Genomic DNA, 18,678 nt, shown 5'->3' on the forward strand with positions numbered 1-18,678 from the left:
GCTTTAGGGAATGGAATATTTTCTTTCAAGAAACATTTTAACTATAAAAAAGGTAAGGAGAATTTTGTTTATAAAAACCTTTTTACAGTTTATTTCCTATCATTAATTTCTTAAAATATATATATATATATATAAATGAGGATCTGACTAAATGAGTCGGGACGTTAAATGATAAAGTTCCGTCCAGGTAAACAAATAAATAACTATTTACAATCTTTGGCAAAACAAAATGAAATTTCATTGATCTCACTCTCTCACACACACTTGCAAGGAAAAAAAAAAGAAAAGGAAATTTAAAAAACCATCATAAATAATTTACATAGAATAGGAAAATTATGATACAGTCCAAATATTAACATCTTCATCCCCACACTGATGTCTCTCTCTGACAAAACAAAAAACCCTACACAGCCATTACAATCATTACATTTAATGAAGTCACCCTCCCTTCTGCTTGGGACTTGGGGATACAATTTGAGCCACCAAAAGAAAGAAACTGAAACATTTAGAAACCTCATGAAGAAGACTTGGAAAAAAAAAATTTGAAAAAAAACCCCCAGAAACAAACAAACAAAAAGATTTGATAATATAAACACTATAAAATGTGCAATAAAGCCAGCAACTGTAGATTCCTTTCTAATGAAAATGGCAATAAAATCTATTTCACGGGAGAAAAACTTGATGCAACATCTAGCTCACTGTGCCCAGTAGGAAGGCAGAGGTACTGTATTACTCCGTTAGTTAACCCACCTATGAATAGAATTACACCAGCGTGTGTTGTTTGTGAACAAAGCTCATACAACTTAAACAAACTAAAAAAAAAAAAGTTAAACATGTTTATACTATTGTATATCTGAATAACTGTTGTATCTGTTTAGAATAAACACTGGTATCCCTTCAGCATTATTTAAGAAGTTCTATATACAGCAGACATAGGTAACAATACAAGATATTAAAATTAGGGTAACTGGATATATATTAAGGTTCCATTTATAAATTCCTTATTATTATTCATTTAACTTTAAAGCATACATGAATATAACCCATGAACCTATACTTAAGTGTATACCATGCTTTGACAATATCTACATACTGTGATATGCTTTTAAAAAGAGCTTTAAAATATCGTTATTTGTGAGTGTATTACTGATGCATTATATGACATGCTTTAAAATAAATTATCAGAGAAGGTAGCTCGGTGTGATAATCATAATAAATACTAACAAAATATTTATAAATGGAACCTTAAATTCATACGTTACCAAATTAAGTAAGAGTGGCGTCGCCACCTGTTCAAAAGCCCACGTCAGGATTCAGGATGTCAAAGTGCTTCTTGCAGCAGAGGCAGGAAAGTGGTTCGGGTCCATTTTGCTCCACATGGTCACGGTATATTCTTTATTTCAAGGGAATGCAAAATATGACGGAAATGGAACAACGGGGAATATTTTTTTGAAAGTCAGACAATAGCGATAGCTGTCGATGTTCAAATGAATCGTTCTTCCCTTTCACAGGGGAGTTTCTAGTTCAATTCTGTTTGGCCTGAATTAAGCCTCCACTAGACAACGCTCTACGTTGCAAATTTGACGTTTCTACCACCTGTAATTTTAATGGGTGCTATTAAGGCCATCCTTGCCAGCTAAAGAACATCTTTTTGGATCAAGAAATGTTCACAATTGACCTTTACTTTATTATCCAAAGGCATTTTCATTGTTCCTGTAAATACTGTTGGTACGGCCCTCCATTACTTCGCTAAAATTAGACCCAGAGGCTTTGCGTTACTGAAGTCCAGTCCTGATCAGAGCAAGGAAGTGTCAACCACGCACCTAAGAAGTTACTCAAACACATTTTTCCTCACTTAAAGATAATGACTAATAATCATCACCCCCCCTCTTTTTCTCCATATATATATATAAATACATTAAGTAATTACATTTTTATATGTAAACGTCATTCCTTAAAAAAGACAAATAAACAAATAAACATGTTTTGCTAAGTTTTCACTCTACAAAAGTGTTCTAACGTATCAATCTGCTTTTGCTTCAGTGGTGGGTCGGATGCTCACGTTTCGGTTTCGTTAGTCCTGGCTGTGAGAAGGCACTTGGCTGGAGGGATGGCTGAGGCACTCCGGGCAGCAGGGGAGCACCTGGCGAGCGGAGCAGGAGGACAGAGGACAGGAGGTACACAGAAATAGAAACCGGGAGTACCAGGATGTACTGAGGTGTCTAGGTTGCATAGCATTTACAGTACTTTGCTGGTAATGCAGCAACCATTGCTCAAGCATCTGAAAGAAATTGGGAAAAAATATATTAATTATGGTTGCTTTATTCGGTTAGGAAGTCAATCATGCAAGAACAGAGCTTCCTCGTGATACAGCATCAGGACGCAGCCCAGTGTTTGCTGTTCTGCATTTTCCTACAAGTGTGAGGACGTTTATACAAAAATAGGTATCTGCTGATACCTAGAGACACACGTATGTGATTGTGCACCTGTGCATCTAAATGCAAATACAAAAATCATATATAAGAAAACCTGGGAAAGCTTTTTCTGTATGTCAGAACATTCTGGACAAGGCACTATAGACAGACACGCTTGTTAAAAGTATCTGCTCTCTCCTTCATGCCTCTTGAAAGAGGGGTGATCCAGAAGTAGCTCTTTGCCTGCAGGACACACAGACATAGCCCACAAAGAAAAGGGGATACACAGAGAGAATTCTAAGCGCGTATCTCGCCCAGAGATTTCTATCTCATTTTTTCCAGGTGGGTAGTATTAAACATCTGTGTTTTGTTATTCAGATTGAGACTGCTATAGGGGCAAAAGGCATTCGTGGTATTTCAACACAACAAGGTTTACTCCATGCTATGATGCTACGGACTGCTTTCAGTAACTAGAGGATATTTTTCATTTCCATATTTCGTGCTTGCTCCACAGGTTATCACAGACCTCAGCGTTTTCCAGACATTTTCTGTAACTAACCTCTGCATTCATATTTGAGGTCAGAGAAATAGACCATCTCTTGCGAGAAGACAAAAAGACCTAATCGTCCACCAGCAAACGTCGTGTCATAGATCGGTCCAGAATCCACCATGACTTGTTTCCCTTCATACACTAAAACTCTGTGAAGCAGAACATAATTGGAATTAGACAAGGACGATAATGCAGTGTCCAGGGCTAAGGGCTGGTAACAATTCCCAAGAACAGAAACGATTAATTTTAACAAGGCACCAGACAACCCAACTTCACTGTAAGGATCGCTTCTCATCTCTATCTCACGCCCACCTGGCTGGCGGCCATAACACATTAATCAGAAGCAGTGGAGCTGTTCCATCAGTAATTTTAAGCACACCATCTGCAAAAGATTTCCCAATTCTTTATTTAGAACAGTCATGTCTCCTGGAATGAACTATGTCGTGTACTAGCATTCATTGATAAGCCCCATCCTGTGAACTCAGGGGTTAGCACAAGACGTTGCCACATCACTTCGCAAAGTCGCCCTCACAGCTGTGCGAACGGCTGATTTATTTATCTTTGGGTGCGAGTGCCAACATCAGAAATTGGAAGAAGCACCCCTTTAGAGTCAAACAAAATATTAATTGCAGACATGATGAATCTCAATGGCAGACATTTTAACAGCTAAATGAAAGCTGGAACGATTTGGATGCAAACAGCTAGACTGATAATAAATTGGAAAAGAAGGAGGTCCTGCGGGTTTTGGGGGGTTGGGGTTTTTTTGTTTTGTTTTTGTTTGGTTTGGGTTCTTTTTAGTGTTTCAGGCATCCATCCTGGAGCCGAAAGACTTCCACAGATGTGTTTTAATTTTCCTTCTCTGTCAGATAGACTGCAGTGCCTTGAACTTGGATTCTCCATTTCTCGTGGGAGACCTTGAGATAGTCAAGGTTCTTAGGCTCTCAGTCTCTTAAAATAACCTTTGGGCCAAATGAGAAGTGATTCTACAGTCTGTTAGAGCAGTCTCTGCAGGAAGAGATTATGCTTCAGTTGACAATACATTAGTTATACAAAGCAGGGTGGCTTCACGTGAGGATGAACACACTTGAGCATCTTCCTGTAACTCAAGGGTTAGGGGCGGTTTCCTACTTAGGCAGAAAGGCATGTCCAGAACTTGCTCTACCTTGAGGCGTTTCATTTTCTGAAAGGTGCCCAAAGACAAGTATCAAACTGCTCCCTGACAACGGTATTTAATGGATGGTAAAAAGAAGAGCCAGCAAAAAGAATGACAGATTTTCATGTTCATGTAACCCTATTTAACTGAATTATCAAAATGTCAAAAACCCAAAACTCATGGGAAGAGTTTAATAAATTATTCATCCCACCAAAAAACCACAACTCGCACAGCTCTAATCATGTTAATACTGAATTGCTGTTTCTGTAGAAATTAATGGTTTAATGAGTGTATTAGTGAAAAAATTTAGTTAGTTAGTTTCATAAAAACACCTTAAAGAATGAAAGAATTTAATGCCCTGGACCATAGAATTTGTCATGTTAGATTAATGTAATGGGATACAAGTTGAAATATGCTTTGTCTGACACTAAGTAGATTCTCAAAGGAAGATACAGGTAACAGCAACATGAATGAAAAACTCAAGTTTCCTCTTGACCTGTTTCAGTCAATGCTTTGCACTGCAATACTTTGATGCACAAAGAAACTCTTTTCTTTCGAAGAAACAGATAACTTAGACTATCCAAATTTTTCTACCTTTTGCCTTCCACAGCCAAATGAAACTCCCTGGCTCATAAGCACAAACGAGACTTTAAGAGGTAAGGCCAGAGTGTGCCCCATGAAAAATGTCCCCTACAGTTACAGTAGCCAGTAGAAGATAAAATTGACAAGGACGGTTAATGCTCCTTCCTTGGAAGGTCAGATAAACAGCTGGGCTCTAAGGAAAGTCATATGCCATAGCTCGTGTGCATTACAGATGTGCTCATGGCTACTCCTGCAGTATTTGTATACGCCACGATGGGAGACAGGATGCTGAAGCAGACAGGCCTACTTCCCTGTGGCAATTCTGGTGTTTCTAATTAATTTCATTCATTCAGATTCCAGAGACTGGGGAGGAATCCCGTGTTCTAATCTTGCTTTGAGTTTTCCTCAGGAATTTTTGGTCCCTTTACAGAAGAGCTATTGAGAAAGAATTTTTTCTTTAATTTAAGAATATTTAGCTGATGTAGATATTGAACCATACATACTAAATTAAATACACCTGGAAAGGAAAATAACTTATTCTAAAGACAACAAAATGCCCCCCAAAATATTGAAACAAACTGTCACACAAGTATCATTATTAGCAGAACTAACAAAGAAACTAATAACATAGCTCTTGTATCAACAGAGACAAAAGTTTTGCTACCAGAAAACATAGAGGTGCAGAAATATTTCTTACTTTATCAATCCCGTTTTAGGCCTATGAATCAAATGCCACCTGTAAGCAGTATAATCTTTCCAGCCAATGTTCTTGGGATCGTGCCACAAAGTGCGCACCTACAGTCGGAATACAAATGCCGTATTAGAAACACACCGTGCTCCAGCAACTGTACATCCCCTAGAGTAGCGGTACAGGCAGCCGAAGCTTATTTGCTGCAGGACATGAAACTGAGAACAGTGTTTAACATTTGATGGTATGATCAGCAGGCCTCTTTTACAGGGTGAGAGTAATGAAAATTCCTGCCTTGAATTATTAACGAGTTACTCATCTGTAGGTTCATAGCTGGAGGCACTGAAGACTGTTACAGCACTGAACCCAACTCCCCTTCGGAAGTCCTGCCCCTCTTCGCCCATACACACCCATGCTGCCAGTCAGTGCTACTTTTCCTATCTGTATGAGTGGCTCCACCGAAGGAGCGGGCCTGCAGCTTGCACAGATCACAGAATCACACAGAATCCCAGAATCCCAGGCTGGAAGGGACCTCAGGGACCATCTAGTCCAACCTTTCTGGGAAGAGCCCAGCCTACACAAGACGGCCCAGCACCCTGTCCAGCCGACTCTTGAAGGTGCCCAACGTGGCCGAGCCAACCCCTTCCCTGGGGAGATTATTCCAGTGGTGACTGTCCTCACTGTGAAAAATGTCCCCCTCGTGTCCAATCGGAATCTCCCCAAGAGCAGCTTGTGTCCATCCCCCTTGTCCTCTCCATGGGACTCCTTGTGAAAAGGGAGTCTCCATCTGCTCTGTAGCTGCCCCTTAAGTACTGGTACATGGGGATGAGATCCCCTCTGAGCCTCCTTTTCTCAAGGCTGAACAAACCCAGCTCTCCCAGCCTACCCTCATATGGCAGCTGCCCAGCCCTTGGATCATCCTGGTGGCCCTTCTCTGGACCCCTTCCAGCCTGTCCACATCCTTTTTGTATAGAGGGGACCAGAACTGGACACAGCGCTCCAGGTGTGACCTGACAAGCGCTGATGTTACTGCCTGTGGTCTGCTCTTTGAAGCCTCTCGCACTCAGTCAAGGTCTTGTTCCCGTAAGGAGCTCTGAAGTGCAAAATTCCTATCCACGTGTGAAGCCCCACTGACTTCATTTCCAAAGGCACAAGTTTCTTCCATGGCTGGGCCCTATTTGGAACAGCACCAGTTTTTTTCTCTTTGTTTTCATTTCTTTTCTCTTTGGCTGTCACTGGTTACTGAACTCTAAACCACGTATAATTTGAACAAGCTGGAACGCTGAAGAAGCAAGTGCCAATACAGAGGTCACAAAGGGTTTGTGGATAACTGAGACCTCTCACTCCTTTCTCTTTGGACCACACCACATCTTCCCTTTTATACATGTAATTTTTTCCATTCATAATTTTTTATACGTGTAATGTTTTCTTTGAAACACAATGCAAATCTTATTATTGACACCAGTAACGTGGGAATTGAAGAAAAGCTGATAAACATCTGCAAAAATGGAGGTGTGAAAGGAAATTCTTTTTAAGACACCTCCCTTCTTTTTAAAATATTAGTCATACATCGTTGGCCTGAAGTTTTAAGTCTCTCACCTGTCCAGGGGTGTTTCCTGTGTGCCAGAGAGCATTTCTCAAGTGTTCACCGGTACCAGTTGTTGAATTCACAACTTTGAGCGACACACCAGAATAGCCATAAGCCCTGGTGGGTTTGTCTTCCCAGTAGGTCTGAGTGACCTGCTTCCACATCAGAACATAAAACCGACTGCTGGACTGGTAGCCAAACACAAATCCGGCATAGTCATCATCTCGGTCTGTGTTAACATAGAACGTCCCACTGAAGTCAACGGAGCTGAACTCGTCATAGCCTAGAAGAGGACAAAAGAGACAAACCTTTGAGTTCCAATGCCAGGTCCAGCTGCGCATGCCCAAAAGTCCCAGCTCTACCCTGAGTTTTGCCAGGAGTTGTGAACTATCTCTTTCTGTTTCCTTACCTGTAGGAGAGGAGGTAATTACACTTGCCCACCTATTGCATGGAGGCTTCTGGAGAGAAATAAGTTGTTTATAAGGGGTGTTGAGGAGAGCAGGCACTATACTTATGTCAAGTTCTTCAACGGGGTATTTTGTGTGTGTTACAGTCAGCGATGAGATGAATGGTCAACAAAGGCAAACAGCATTGAGCTGTTTTTAATTTGGGCATATACACAGTCCCTGTGTGTCTGTCCAAAGCTTGCAGCACCAAAAGGGTGTGTTTACCTACTCCTCCCCCACCCCCCCCCATCACCAGATCACTGGTTATTTTTCCAAAGACAACGGCCGACATCTGATACTCACCTACAGCTATTCCAGGATCAGAGTTGGCAGTCTGCACCAGTTCCTTGCCTTGGTGGCGAATAACCCAGTTGGGATCAATCTGAGCTGTTCCCTTGGGGTCCAGGGGGACCATCTGGAACTTTCTGAAATCAGTTTCACTGATGGCATTGTTTTCAGGGCATACATCATAAATATCTGGGACATTGTCATTGTCGAAGTCATCTTTGCAAATATCACCTCTGCCGTCACCTATAAGCAACGTGAATAAGCAAATGCAATTGTTAGCAATTTGTCCAGCCTTCCTAACAGCTCTCCCACTGACGGAAGAAATTTGTGATATATACGAGTAAGCTATTCTCAAGAAATTGATGGTAGATGTAAGTATGCTATTCTCTTGTTTCTCAAAGACTGCTCCAAATGACTCCAAAGAAAGCTTCATTCTCTGAAAGTCCATTTGAAATGTTGCTGGTAATGACTGGAAGAACTCATCAACTTAGACCCAGGCCAGAATCGTTGTTAAGAAAACTGCCCTGCCAGTGGTTTATGACAGTGATCAGTCTGGGCCCAGTCTATATGCTGCTTTAGAATTGGGGTGGGAAAAGTTGGAAATTCGCTATGTCAACGTAATTCACTAGTGTTTGTGTTATATTTTCAGTTTGATTTGTCCCAGATGTGGATACAACGCCACATTTTAATACGTGCAGTTCAAATCTATTTAAGCAATAGTGTTAAAATCTTAATCTTCCTGCACATTACTAAATCTTTACATATAATTGAAGATATTAAACTTTTTTTCACACTTTTTAATCTCTGCCTCAAGATTCCTTCGGCAACAATCCACCTAAAGTGCTTCAGATTGCAGAAATGTCACATCTATGTAAAAGAAAGTGAGGACAGTATTGCGGTAAAACATGCATACGTGCACAGTCACTCTTTCACTTGTGGGTAGAACAATTTGTCTTATAAAAATGTAGTGCTTCAGAAAAATGTAAGAAAAAAAAAAAGAGAAGTACTGTATCCAACAGGACTAGCCCTGGAGGAATGGAAATATTAGATTTTGTTATATGAATTGCAAGAAGTGTTTTAGAGAGCCTAAAAATACATCCATAGAGCTCAGCTACAGTTGTGCTGCTGCTGCTCAACACTTTTACTATGCTCAATATTTTTTAAAAAATATATTTCCTTTCTTCATTTACCCATGATATTGGTGGAAACCAGTAGATGTGACGTGCCTTGAATAGCAGGTGGTGAAAGGAGGCATGTAAATAAAAAAATATCTCGTTGCCAATGCCACTGTTGTTCAGTGGCACACAGTAGGACAAACACTTGAAAATAAAGTCGAAAAACTTGGCTAGACAAGTACAGAAACAAATTAGCAAATGGCTCTGACTTTTACGACAAAAACCACTGGATATTACACTGACTAGTAACGTAAAACCAGAACTGGCAGCTAATTTGTTTCTATCCTCATATAGCTGAGCGGTTGCTTTCTTTTAATTTAAGTGTTTGTGACTGGTCTAAGAACATGGGAATTATCACAATGGGAAATAGCAGTGATCCAGCTCATTCATTATTGACCTGCTACTAGATGCCTCACAGACAAATGGAAACCTACGTTACTGTGCCTAACCAGCACAGCATTATCCAAGTATGAAGCTTTCAGAGAGAAAGCAGAACGAATTTTAGGCAAGAGCCAATAATAATGTAGAGAAAGATGAATCATCTAATATCTCTAAGACTTTCTGCAGTTCAGATATGTGGTAAAATGGTCCCATTTTCCACCGTGGCAATCAGCCAAGGAGAACTCCAAATCCTGACCAGCTGTGCGTTCCTGCACCTGTCTGTCTTAGTACTTATTTGAAAAAAAGAGAATGAATTTCCAATTTTATTCCCTTTGCCAGTATCAAAGAGGTAATTCTTGAGTAACAGGAGAATCTAATTATTCACTGAAAGTCCTGCTGACGTTTTGGGAGTGAGCTGCTGCTGACAACGCTGGGTCCCTGTCAAGGAAAGTTAGAAAGCATTTGTTTACCCAGCCATGTCCAACAGCTCTCTCCAGGGACTCATATTTTTATGCTATAGATCCCATCTTCACGACCGTAGGAGCATCTTTCGGCTTTATTTATTGCTTTTCCAAGATTTCTGTTGGACCTGCCACTGTCATTGCAGAGATGAGCTGGCTAAACCATTTAAATTGACTCTTTTTAGGAATATACATTCCATACCGTGAATATATACTCCATACATAAATGTAGCCTCTCTCACGAGATCCAGGTGACAGCTGACTATAAAAAACTACCCCAATTTGGGGGCACCTTTATTCTGGAATATTTCTGAAATTAAAGGGCTATTCCAGACATTGGCAAGTACAGGGATATTCCCATTCTATCACTGGACTGAAAGGTTAAGTAATTTAAGAACTACGAGTGACTACCAGCCAGAAACTTCCTTCTGCAAGCAGCGGTCTTACCAGGAAATCAGTCAGGGCTCAGGATTTTATTTTTCTAAATGTTCATAAAACCATATTGTGGAGGTACTAAATTCTGCCTTCAATTTCACCAGCATAGCCATGGAACGACTCCAGCAAGCTGTGTAACTCACAACAGAAATTGCTCGCCTGTATTTATTGCAAGGGCCATTACTCGTAGACATATTACAGTGGTTTTTGAAAGATCATATGTATTTTTACTAAATTAAACTTATCATTGTGAAACTATCACTATGTCATTATTGAAATACGGCCAAACATAGAGGACTGTTTGAGAGTGACCAGCAACGTTTTATCACTGAACTGTAGAAAAGAGCAATCCATTTCTTAAACTGTGATATGAACATAATCAAGACATAGTTAAAGCTACCTATAAAGCAAATTAGAGAGAAGCTGCTCAGAAGACTTATTTTTTTTTCAAAAATAATTTTAAAATAACAATAATTTTAAGCTTAAAAAACTTGGAGAAATAGTCTGTTTTTCAAAATAAAACAGCACTAAACCATGGTTTTTTTCCATTTCAGTTTTCAGAAGGCAACTTGTTTTGAAAACAAAGCAACTAATTTTTTATTTTTAAGACATCTAAAACTCAAGTTTTCTGGAATATCTTCCCAAAGTTTTTTTTCACTTCGAATTCCCAATTCAAAAATTCAAAGTGAAAATCAGAAAAATATATATTAAAAAAAAAGTAATCTGGTGTGGGATTTTTTTTTAAATTTCTTACAGTTGTTCTTCTAGAAATAAGTATGTGCATGTCTGAGATCCTGTCGAAGAGATTTCCTAATGCTCTAACTCGGGACCAAACTGGCCAGTGCAGTTCCACTGAAGTCCATGGTGTCTCAAGTGTCAAAAGCAGCTCAGTTTGATCAGAAGTGTTTATCGTCATCAGATACTAACATTCCAAGATCAGAATTGGATCCTAAGAACTAAACGAAATTCATATGACATTCTTACCGTCAGAGTCCTCCTGGTCAGGGTTGTATCTGAGACGACAATTGTCCCTGTCATCTGGGACACCGTCGTTGTCATCATCAGGATCACAGGCATCTCCTTTACCATCTTTATCATGGTCAGCCTGGTTAGCATTGGGGATGTAAGGGCAGTTATCTTGGTTGTTCTGGTGGCCATCTTCATCTATGTCCTCATTGTTGTCACACTGGTCACCAACAAGGTCATTATCTGCATCAGTCTACCAAAAAAAAAAAAAAAGGAAGAAGTAAACAGGAGGAGCTGGAAGCCATTGCGTGCCAGGGAAGCTATGACGTGGTCGCCATCACGGAAACATTATGGGATGACTCACACAACTGGAGCACTGCAATGGATGGCTACAAGCTCTTTAGAAGGGACAGGCAAGGAAGGAGAGGTGGAGGGGTAGCCTTGTATGTTAGAGAGTGTTTTGACTGTCTGGAACTCAATGACGGTAATGATAAAGTTGAGGGCTTATGGGTAAGGGTCAGGGGGAAGGCCAATAAGGGGGACATCCTGGTGGGAGTCTGTTATAGACCACCCAACCAGGATGAGGAGACAGATGAAGTTTAGGTTGGATATTAGGAAAAACTTCTTCACCAAAAGGGCTGTCAGGCCCTGGCACAGGCTGCCCAGAGAGGTGGTGGAGTCTCCATCCCTGGAGGTATTCAAAAGAAGGGCAGACGTGGTGCTTGAGGATATGGTTTAGTGGCGGGCTTGGCAGTGATGGGTTAGCGGTTGGACTCGATGATCTGAAGGGTCTTTTCCAACCTTAACGATTCTATGATTCTATAAATTTAATATTGTTACTAAACACAAAAGTATGGATAGCTTGGTATTTAATTTCTCAACATTTCTCTTCAAAGACTACTCTGGAAACAAGTAATATCATGATGACAACTGTGCTTAAAGCAGAAACATAACTTCAAACTAGTATAACTACTTATTCTGCCATCAGTGCATAAGATCTGGTCCCCAAGACATTTCCAGGGCAGGTTTTTAGCCATGATCTTCATTGCTCTCATTCTAGAGATCATAGGGGAGTTGCAGTCTGGGAAGCACATTTTCTGATTGCTTCTGTATGCTTGATGTCACCTATCTGTGCATGGACCAACAAACTGAGGCATCCCAAACGCAGCCCTGTGGCTGTTCTCACTTGCCACGGGGGAAGAAAGCAGTTCACCAAAGCCCTGAAGATGGATTAAAGATACCATCACCCTACTTCCCTTTCATCTGATACAAAGAGATCTGAGAACCTGAGGTGTGAAAATGAGCAATACAGCTCCACCTCTTTAGCTCTACAGCACACGGGGACTGACAGCAATTCCTGTGTTCTTTTCTCTGCCCTCGTTCTGACATTACCATTGAGTTAACAGCCTCTAACATTTACCTGGTCTGGATTATGCATCAATGGACAGTTGTCACACTGATCACCAACTCCATCACCATCTGTATCACTCTGGTCTGTGTTATAGACGTAAGGACAGTTATCTCGTTCATTAAAAATGTCTATGAGGGGAAAAAAAACCAACAAAAGATTGAAGAAAACAGAATGATACAGCATCCAGCACCAACAGCCTCTGACCACAGAAGTCACCAGTAAAGAAGCAAGGCTCTTAGGGGGCTCACAGGCTTCCTGATTGCTACCACGTGAAACAGTGAAGACTAATATTAGAAAAAATTATGGTATCAATTGGTATCAATTGGAAAAAATTATGGTATCAATTCCACTTTTCTTGCTATGATAGACTTCCATATGTATTTTACTAAGGGATTTCCCCAGCGTAAGGGTGGGGGTCTTAAGGGTCTTAAGAATTTAGCCCTTTTTCACAGAATAACAGATAAAAGGGTGGGGTATTTTTTCTTTTTAAATAATTTGACTTGGATTTTCTTCCCAGACACTTTAAGGAATGGGATAGAATGCACAGCTATAACATGGTGGAATTTCTGAAGAGTTTTTTATAGGAACAACTGCATTAACGTTCAGCTGCCTCAGCACTAAATAATTTCATTTCACCAGAACATGTGCATCCTTTATTGGACAACATGACAAATTTTCAGAAGAAACTGTTCCCCCTCAGGAAACTTTATTATACAACTGACAATCTCCTTCAAAATTATACTACGGTGAAAAGAAACAAAAATAAGATACGTTGGCATAGCCGTCTGGAAAAGGTACAAGGACCCTCTCCCACATTATCTGGTCCCTGGGTATTTGCATAATCTTTCAGCCAATAACGTATGATTACATTTTTCTTCAAATGCAAAACTCCCATGAGCACTACTAAGAACTTCATGATCAGGATGAGAGGACTTTAAAACGTTGAGAAGTTCAAGTCAGACAAGCATCCAGAAGTTTAAGACGTTACTGAAGGAAATCCAAAACTAGAATCCTTCAACTTCTAGTACTTCTGGGTTCTCATAAATTTGAAATGCTGCAGGGATATGATTTTTGAATGGCATTTAAGTGCCTTTTCCCCCTCTGGAATTCTGACCAACTCTGGGTCATATAGGCATGTACTGTAGATGAAATAAAGACCTTTAATAATATTTTAAGACACATTAAAAAATGTGTATTTGGATTACTGTGGGCTTTGCAGTATGTTCATAGAAAAGCAGATTAATTTCCTACAGATATTGTCTTAACCGCACGGATGTTCTGATGTTCTTTTCCCTCCTTAAAAAGGAATAAAAAAAGTCAACAGAAGTGTTATATTAGACCGTGATTACTCTGGAACACAGATGAAGGAAAGAATTTTTGTTAGGATTACACTGATAAAAGACTTGCTGTGATTCATTCTTCAATAATATCCATTGTAGTCCTTTAGGGACTTTGCGGACAACTAAACTACACAGGACAGATGAACCGCAGCCTTCTCTTTCTTCTGCATTTTTGAGCAGCTAGACCCAATTTTATTCCATGCGTAAAAGGAGGTAGCCTGTCTTACTGGACATAGAACAAAGTGTACTTGTGGAACAGCACTTAAATCTCAAAACCGAAAGCGTACCGTCTCCATCAATATCCACAGCACAGGAGTCACCCTCCCCGTTATTATCTGTGTCAATCTGGGCAGGGTTGTGCACATAAGGGCAATTATCACAGCGGTCACCAACTTCATCCTTGTCATAATCAAACTGACGAGGGTTGAACAGAAGAGGGCAATTGTCCTAGTGAGAAGAAATAGAAGATTTCAGAATATAAATCACAACTCATGAGAGCATACTATGAAGTGGTAACTCTTCCCATTCATCTTGGACAGGGGCAAAAAAATCAAAATATTAATGCATTATTTTTTCAGTGGACAAGTTGTACCTACACTGAAGATCTTGGTGGTAACAGGATGGTATCTGCACGGCCTGGCTCACTGTCTGTTTTTGTACATGGCATGCAAAACGTGTTCCATATCTCACTAGCAGAGCAACAGACTTTTAAAATTGGATCTGTACTCAGATAGTTCAATGGAAGTGTATCACTGGCACATGTGCTTTTAAAAAAATATAATCAGAAGGTGTTGTAAAATCAGGCCAACTTCAGCTGCATACTCTATTTTTTTGAAAAAAATAGGATTGTTACTCTGACTTTTTTGTAACAAACTAGAATCGATGTTCTCACTTCTAAACCACATATTTTGATTTTTCAATTTAAACAAGGATTGACTTTCTTGTGGGTTGTGTTATGTTGCATATGATAATAAAATGTTAAAAGTTTCAAAAAGCAAAGTTAAAATGAAATACTCTTATTGACTTGAAATACTTTTTCCCTGAGACCATTCCTTTCAATGGAATTTTGAAAATTTCATTTCAGTTTAGTCCCTAATTTGAAGGTCTGCCAGAACAAGAATTCTTATGTTTCACACATCCCCAAATTACACATGGACTCTTGCACAGGCACGAGGAAGCACTGAGTGTTGAAAGCAAAGAACAAACCAAACCAAAGCAGTGGGAGTGATGGCGACAAAAGCATCATGGAATCTGAGGGGAGATCATTTGGGAAAAAAAATCTTTAAATTACTTTTTCTCTGCTAAAGCAAAAACCATTCATAAGGAAATAATAATTTCTGTAGCCCAACATTTTAAATTCCTCAGAGATACGTTTTATACACTCAAGGACAAGATATAGAGGCAAGTCAAAATTTCATGCTGCTCATAAAACTGAACTTCTGGCTACAATTTTTCAGCTATATGTACTAAATCGTACTATTTTATCAAATGATTCTTTGGTTTTTTAAATAGTCTAAGCAGAGGCTCTATGAACACCGTTCTGACCCAACTTTAACCATCTGAAGTTCTAGAGCATCTAGGCTCCCTCTGAAGGGAACAAAGATGAACAGTAAATTCCTAAAACCAATTCACTCGTCCTCAACCTGTTCAGAAAAGGCAGGGTGAATCCCACTCCGGAGGTGCCTCTGTCCTTTTGCTGAATGTACAGGGAGAACAGGTTTAGACTCACTGCCTGCCTTTCAGGCTCTGGAGGTAAATGAATTTCAGTCTTGTGATCTAAAGGATGAAAGCACGAACCAGGCTATAACTTTCCTCCCATCATTTTCCCTTGATGCTGGCTGTGTTTATAGTTATTATTATTCATCATAACTTGTTTCCAACATACCTCAGATATAATATCTACCAGCTTTTCAAATACAATGGACCCATCATTCTTCCATTGCAAAATAAGAAAACCCAATACCACCTTCCATTAAACTGTTTTCATGCACGCAACTGAACCCAGAACTGATAGGAAGAACATCACTCAGCCCCAGGCTCCGCAGGCTGCTTTTGTCTGCACCGTGCTACTCTCTGACCGAACACAGCTTTGCTCTGCACCGACCATCATTCAGGGAAGGCAGTGCAGAAAAACTCAGCTGAAGCTCTGAACAATAAAGCTCTCATCTATTGTAATGGTTTTCCTTAAAACCAGATGTTTAGGTCAAATGTACCGAAGATACAGAAATGCATCTTACTTTGTCATCTTCGACACCGTCGTTGTCATCATCCTCATCGCAGGCATCTCCTTTACCATCTTTATCAAAGTCTTCTTGGCCAGAGTTAGGCAGAAGAGGGCAGTTATCCTGGCCAAAAGAAATAGTCAATACTTTATGTTCACATTATGTCAGAACGACTTCCCTGGGCAGAATAGGAGATACAGTACACCAGAGGCTATAAAACAAGAACAATCGATCACAAATACTTTTAAAAGTGCCTGTTTGTTTGCTGCCAAAGATAGTAGTTCATTTGCTGCTTTCAGATTGTAAAGTGAGTTAAGTGCATCTGCGAATCGTTCCATTTCCCAGCTCTCCTTCTGTTAAAGGGACATTTCCAGTAAGTTTTGGATGAAACTATCCAGCAGAGAACAAACACACCACACGCACACACATGCACTCTTACATCGACTTTTTACAGACAACTCATGAAGTATGTTTGAAGATTACACATAAACCGACCGGGTTTGGTTGCCAGAAAAATAAAGATACGAGCCAGGAGACGGTATTCAGAAATGGTGGTTCATATGGAAAATTACTGGAATGAAGTAGTACATTGCAACGAAGGGGAACACTGTACGAAGCAGTGTTGAAAAACATGCCTTTATGCTGTTCTGCAAAACAGTACCTTTGCTCTCCTGTGCCCCCATGGCTTTGAAAATAGAAGGCAAATGCATCTATTTTGTATCACAGCTTTGTTAAGAATTATTAGTTTAAATGAGCAAGTCTCAGATTACACTGAAAAAAAGGGGAATAGTCTGCCAAACTTTTAGCATGTATTCCTTTTTAAAATACTAAAATCAGCTAAAAATGGATTGCAATTCTACCACTGGCTAAGAATAAATACATCTATAAAACCCCGCTCAATTATTCTCACATTCCGTATCTACCTTAGGCTAAAATTACAGCTGCCAGAGTGCAGAAATACCTTTTTGTACCCCAAGAAAATTAATACTACAGTAACATTCCTAGCCCTGTTTTCAATCTCAGTGGTTCTAACAGTATAGATATTTTAAGAAAAAGAAAATCGGCAAATTTGTGATAAATATCAAAACCCCAATGAAACTCCAAATTTTTTGTGGCACTTTTTTACCAAACACCTGTGAACAGCCTTGACTGTCCAACTCAACACTGCTTATCAGTTTAGTTGTATTTATACAAATAAAATTTTTTGAAACAATGAAAGAAATCAGCCGAAGCTTGTTCAATGACTTTGTATGTTTGTCCGTCTGTCTGTATTCTCTATAGATTTGAGTCCAATTGCATACAAATCTTGCAGTAGGGTGGAGATCTCATGGGTAGCAAGTTCCTATAAACTTTTTACAAAGAGGTAGTGGTGTAGAGGAGAGAGATCCTACCAGTGCACTCGAAAATTCTCATATTAAATATTAGAAAGAGGACTTATTAGATATCACACCCTCCACCTAGGAACTGAACCTTGAGGCACAACCCACTGGAAGCTAGGCTTCTTTAGTTCACCTACTGGTATGATAATTCTTATAGGGAAAAAAGGTTACTTTAATGTGAATGAAAAAGAAATTTACACTAAAAGCTATTGCTAAGATGCTATTTTTTTTATTATTACTACTTGCTTAATTTATATAGCTTTGCTTAGACAGTAAGTTAACTTTCAACCATTATCAGGTCAAGGAAAGAAGCTTTGGTCTGCTTTTTTTAAATCAAGTTACTCAAGTAGGGTATCTCATAATGACTATAAGGATCTGAAAATACATGGTATTTTTGAGGAGTTTTGTGGGGTTTTTTCTCCCCTTAAATGAAACACTTGTGTCTATTAGATCAACACATGTATTATAGAAACCATGAATCAACCTTTGAAAACAGTTTTTTTCTGAATGGGTTCAGCATGGTTAGTTTTCATTAAAAACTGAACATTTGCATTACATCTTGAGTCAACATGTGCAAATTCTGATGACAGGAACTGAAAAAGAATATATGAACCGCAATTGTTGAATTGGCTGGATCCGCAATAAACAGACATCAGCTACAGTGTGGGAGTTCAACATTTGAGGCTCAAATTTCTCTCCACATCTGAAACTCTTCTGCTGATAAAGGCCAGAGTTGCAACTTCAACTGGATTACACCTGAGTGACTTCTGATTCTCCCCAACAGCCTGATTTCAAACTTTCCTAGTCTCTTGATCCACATTTGGTTTTCTAACCACTGTAGTGGTGTAGAACTCAGCCATTTTTGCATTTCTTTCCGCATTATTTAATCTGAAATTATTGTGCTAGAACTTCATGACAGTTTAGAGGTAGATCACTAACATGGAGAAGGAGAAACTACAGTGTTTCAGGTCTGGGGGAAAAAAATCCCAAAACCTCAGAGGAGAAAGCATCGACCTTGCAGCCACGACTGATTCAGCAAAATACGTGAGCACATGCCCTAGGGAAAGCAAGTAGGTAACCCAGTGTGGCCAGTGGTCCCACTGGTGTGTGTTTAAATCTGAGCACTTGTCTATGCCTTCTACTCATGTAAAGCTCACTTCACCCCAGTTGCTTAATTTGCTGCTGCAGTGTGTGCGTCT

General features: G+C 39.7%; 1 protein-coding gene across 2 annotated transcripts in view; it reads right to left on the reverse strand.

The window, feature by feature from the left end:
* Window positions 1-292: 292 nt before the first annotated feature.
* The window catches only part of THBS2 (thrombospondin 2), a 36,817-nt gene continuing 18,431 nt past the window's right edge, over window positions 293-18,678 (reverse strand). For both annotated transcript variants that reach the window (XM_064445628.1, XM_064445627.1), the window contains exons 14-22: window positions 16,116-16,223; window positions 14,166-14,325; window positions 12,548-12,666; window positions 11,146-11,380; window positions 7,725-7,952; window positions 6,987-7,258; window positions 5,397-5,494; window positions 2,974-3,113; window positions 293-2,281 (exon numbers count right to left, since the gene is read on the reverse strand). In XM_064445628.1, the coding sequence (XP_064301698.1) occupies window positions 2,274-2,281; window positions 2,974-3,113; window positions 5,397-5,494; window positions 6,987-7,258; window positions 7,725-7,952; window positions 11,146-11,380; window positions 12,548-12,666; window positions 14,166-14,325; window positions 16,116-16,223 (1,368 nt within the window). In that variant the 3' untranslated portion in view covers window positions 293-2,273. The remainder of the gene's footprint in view (window positions 2,282-2,973; window positions 3,114-5,396; window positions 5,495-6,986; window positions 7,259-7,724; window positions 7,953-11,145; window positions 11,381-12,547; window positions 12,667-14,165; window positions 14,326-16,115; window positions 16,224-18,678) is intronic.

This window comes from Phalacrocorax carbo, chromosome 3, assembly GCF_963921805.1.
Source record: "Phalacrocorax carbo chromosome 3, bPhaCar2.1, whole genome shotgun sequence".
Taxonomy (NCBI): domain Eukaryota; kingdom Metazoa; phylum Chordata; class Aves; order Suliformes; family Phalacrocoracidae; genus Phalacrocorax; species Phalacrocorax carbo.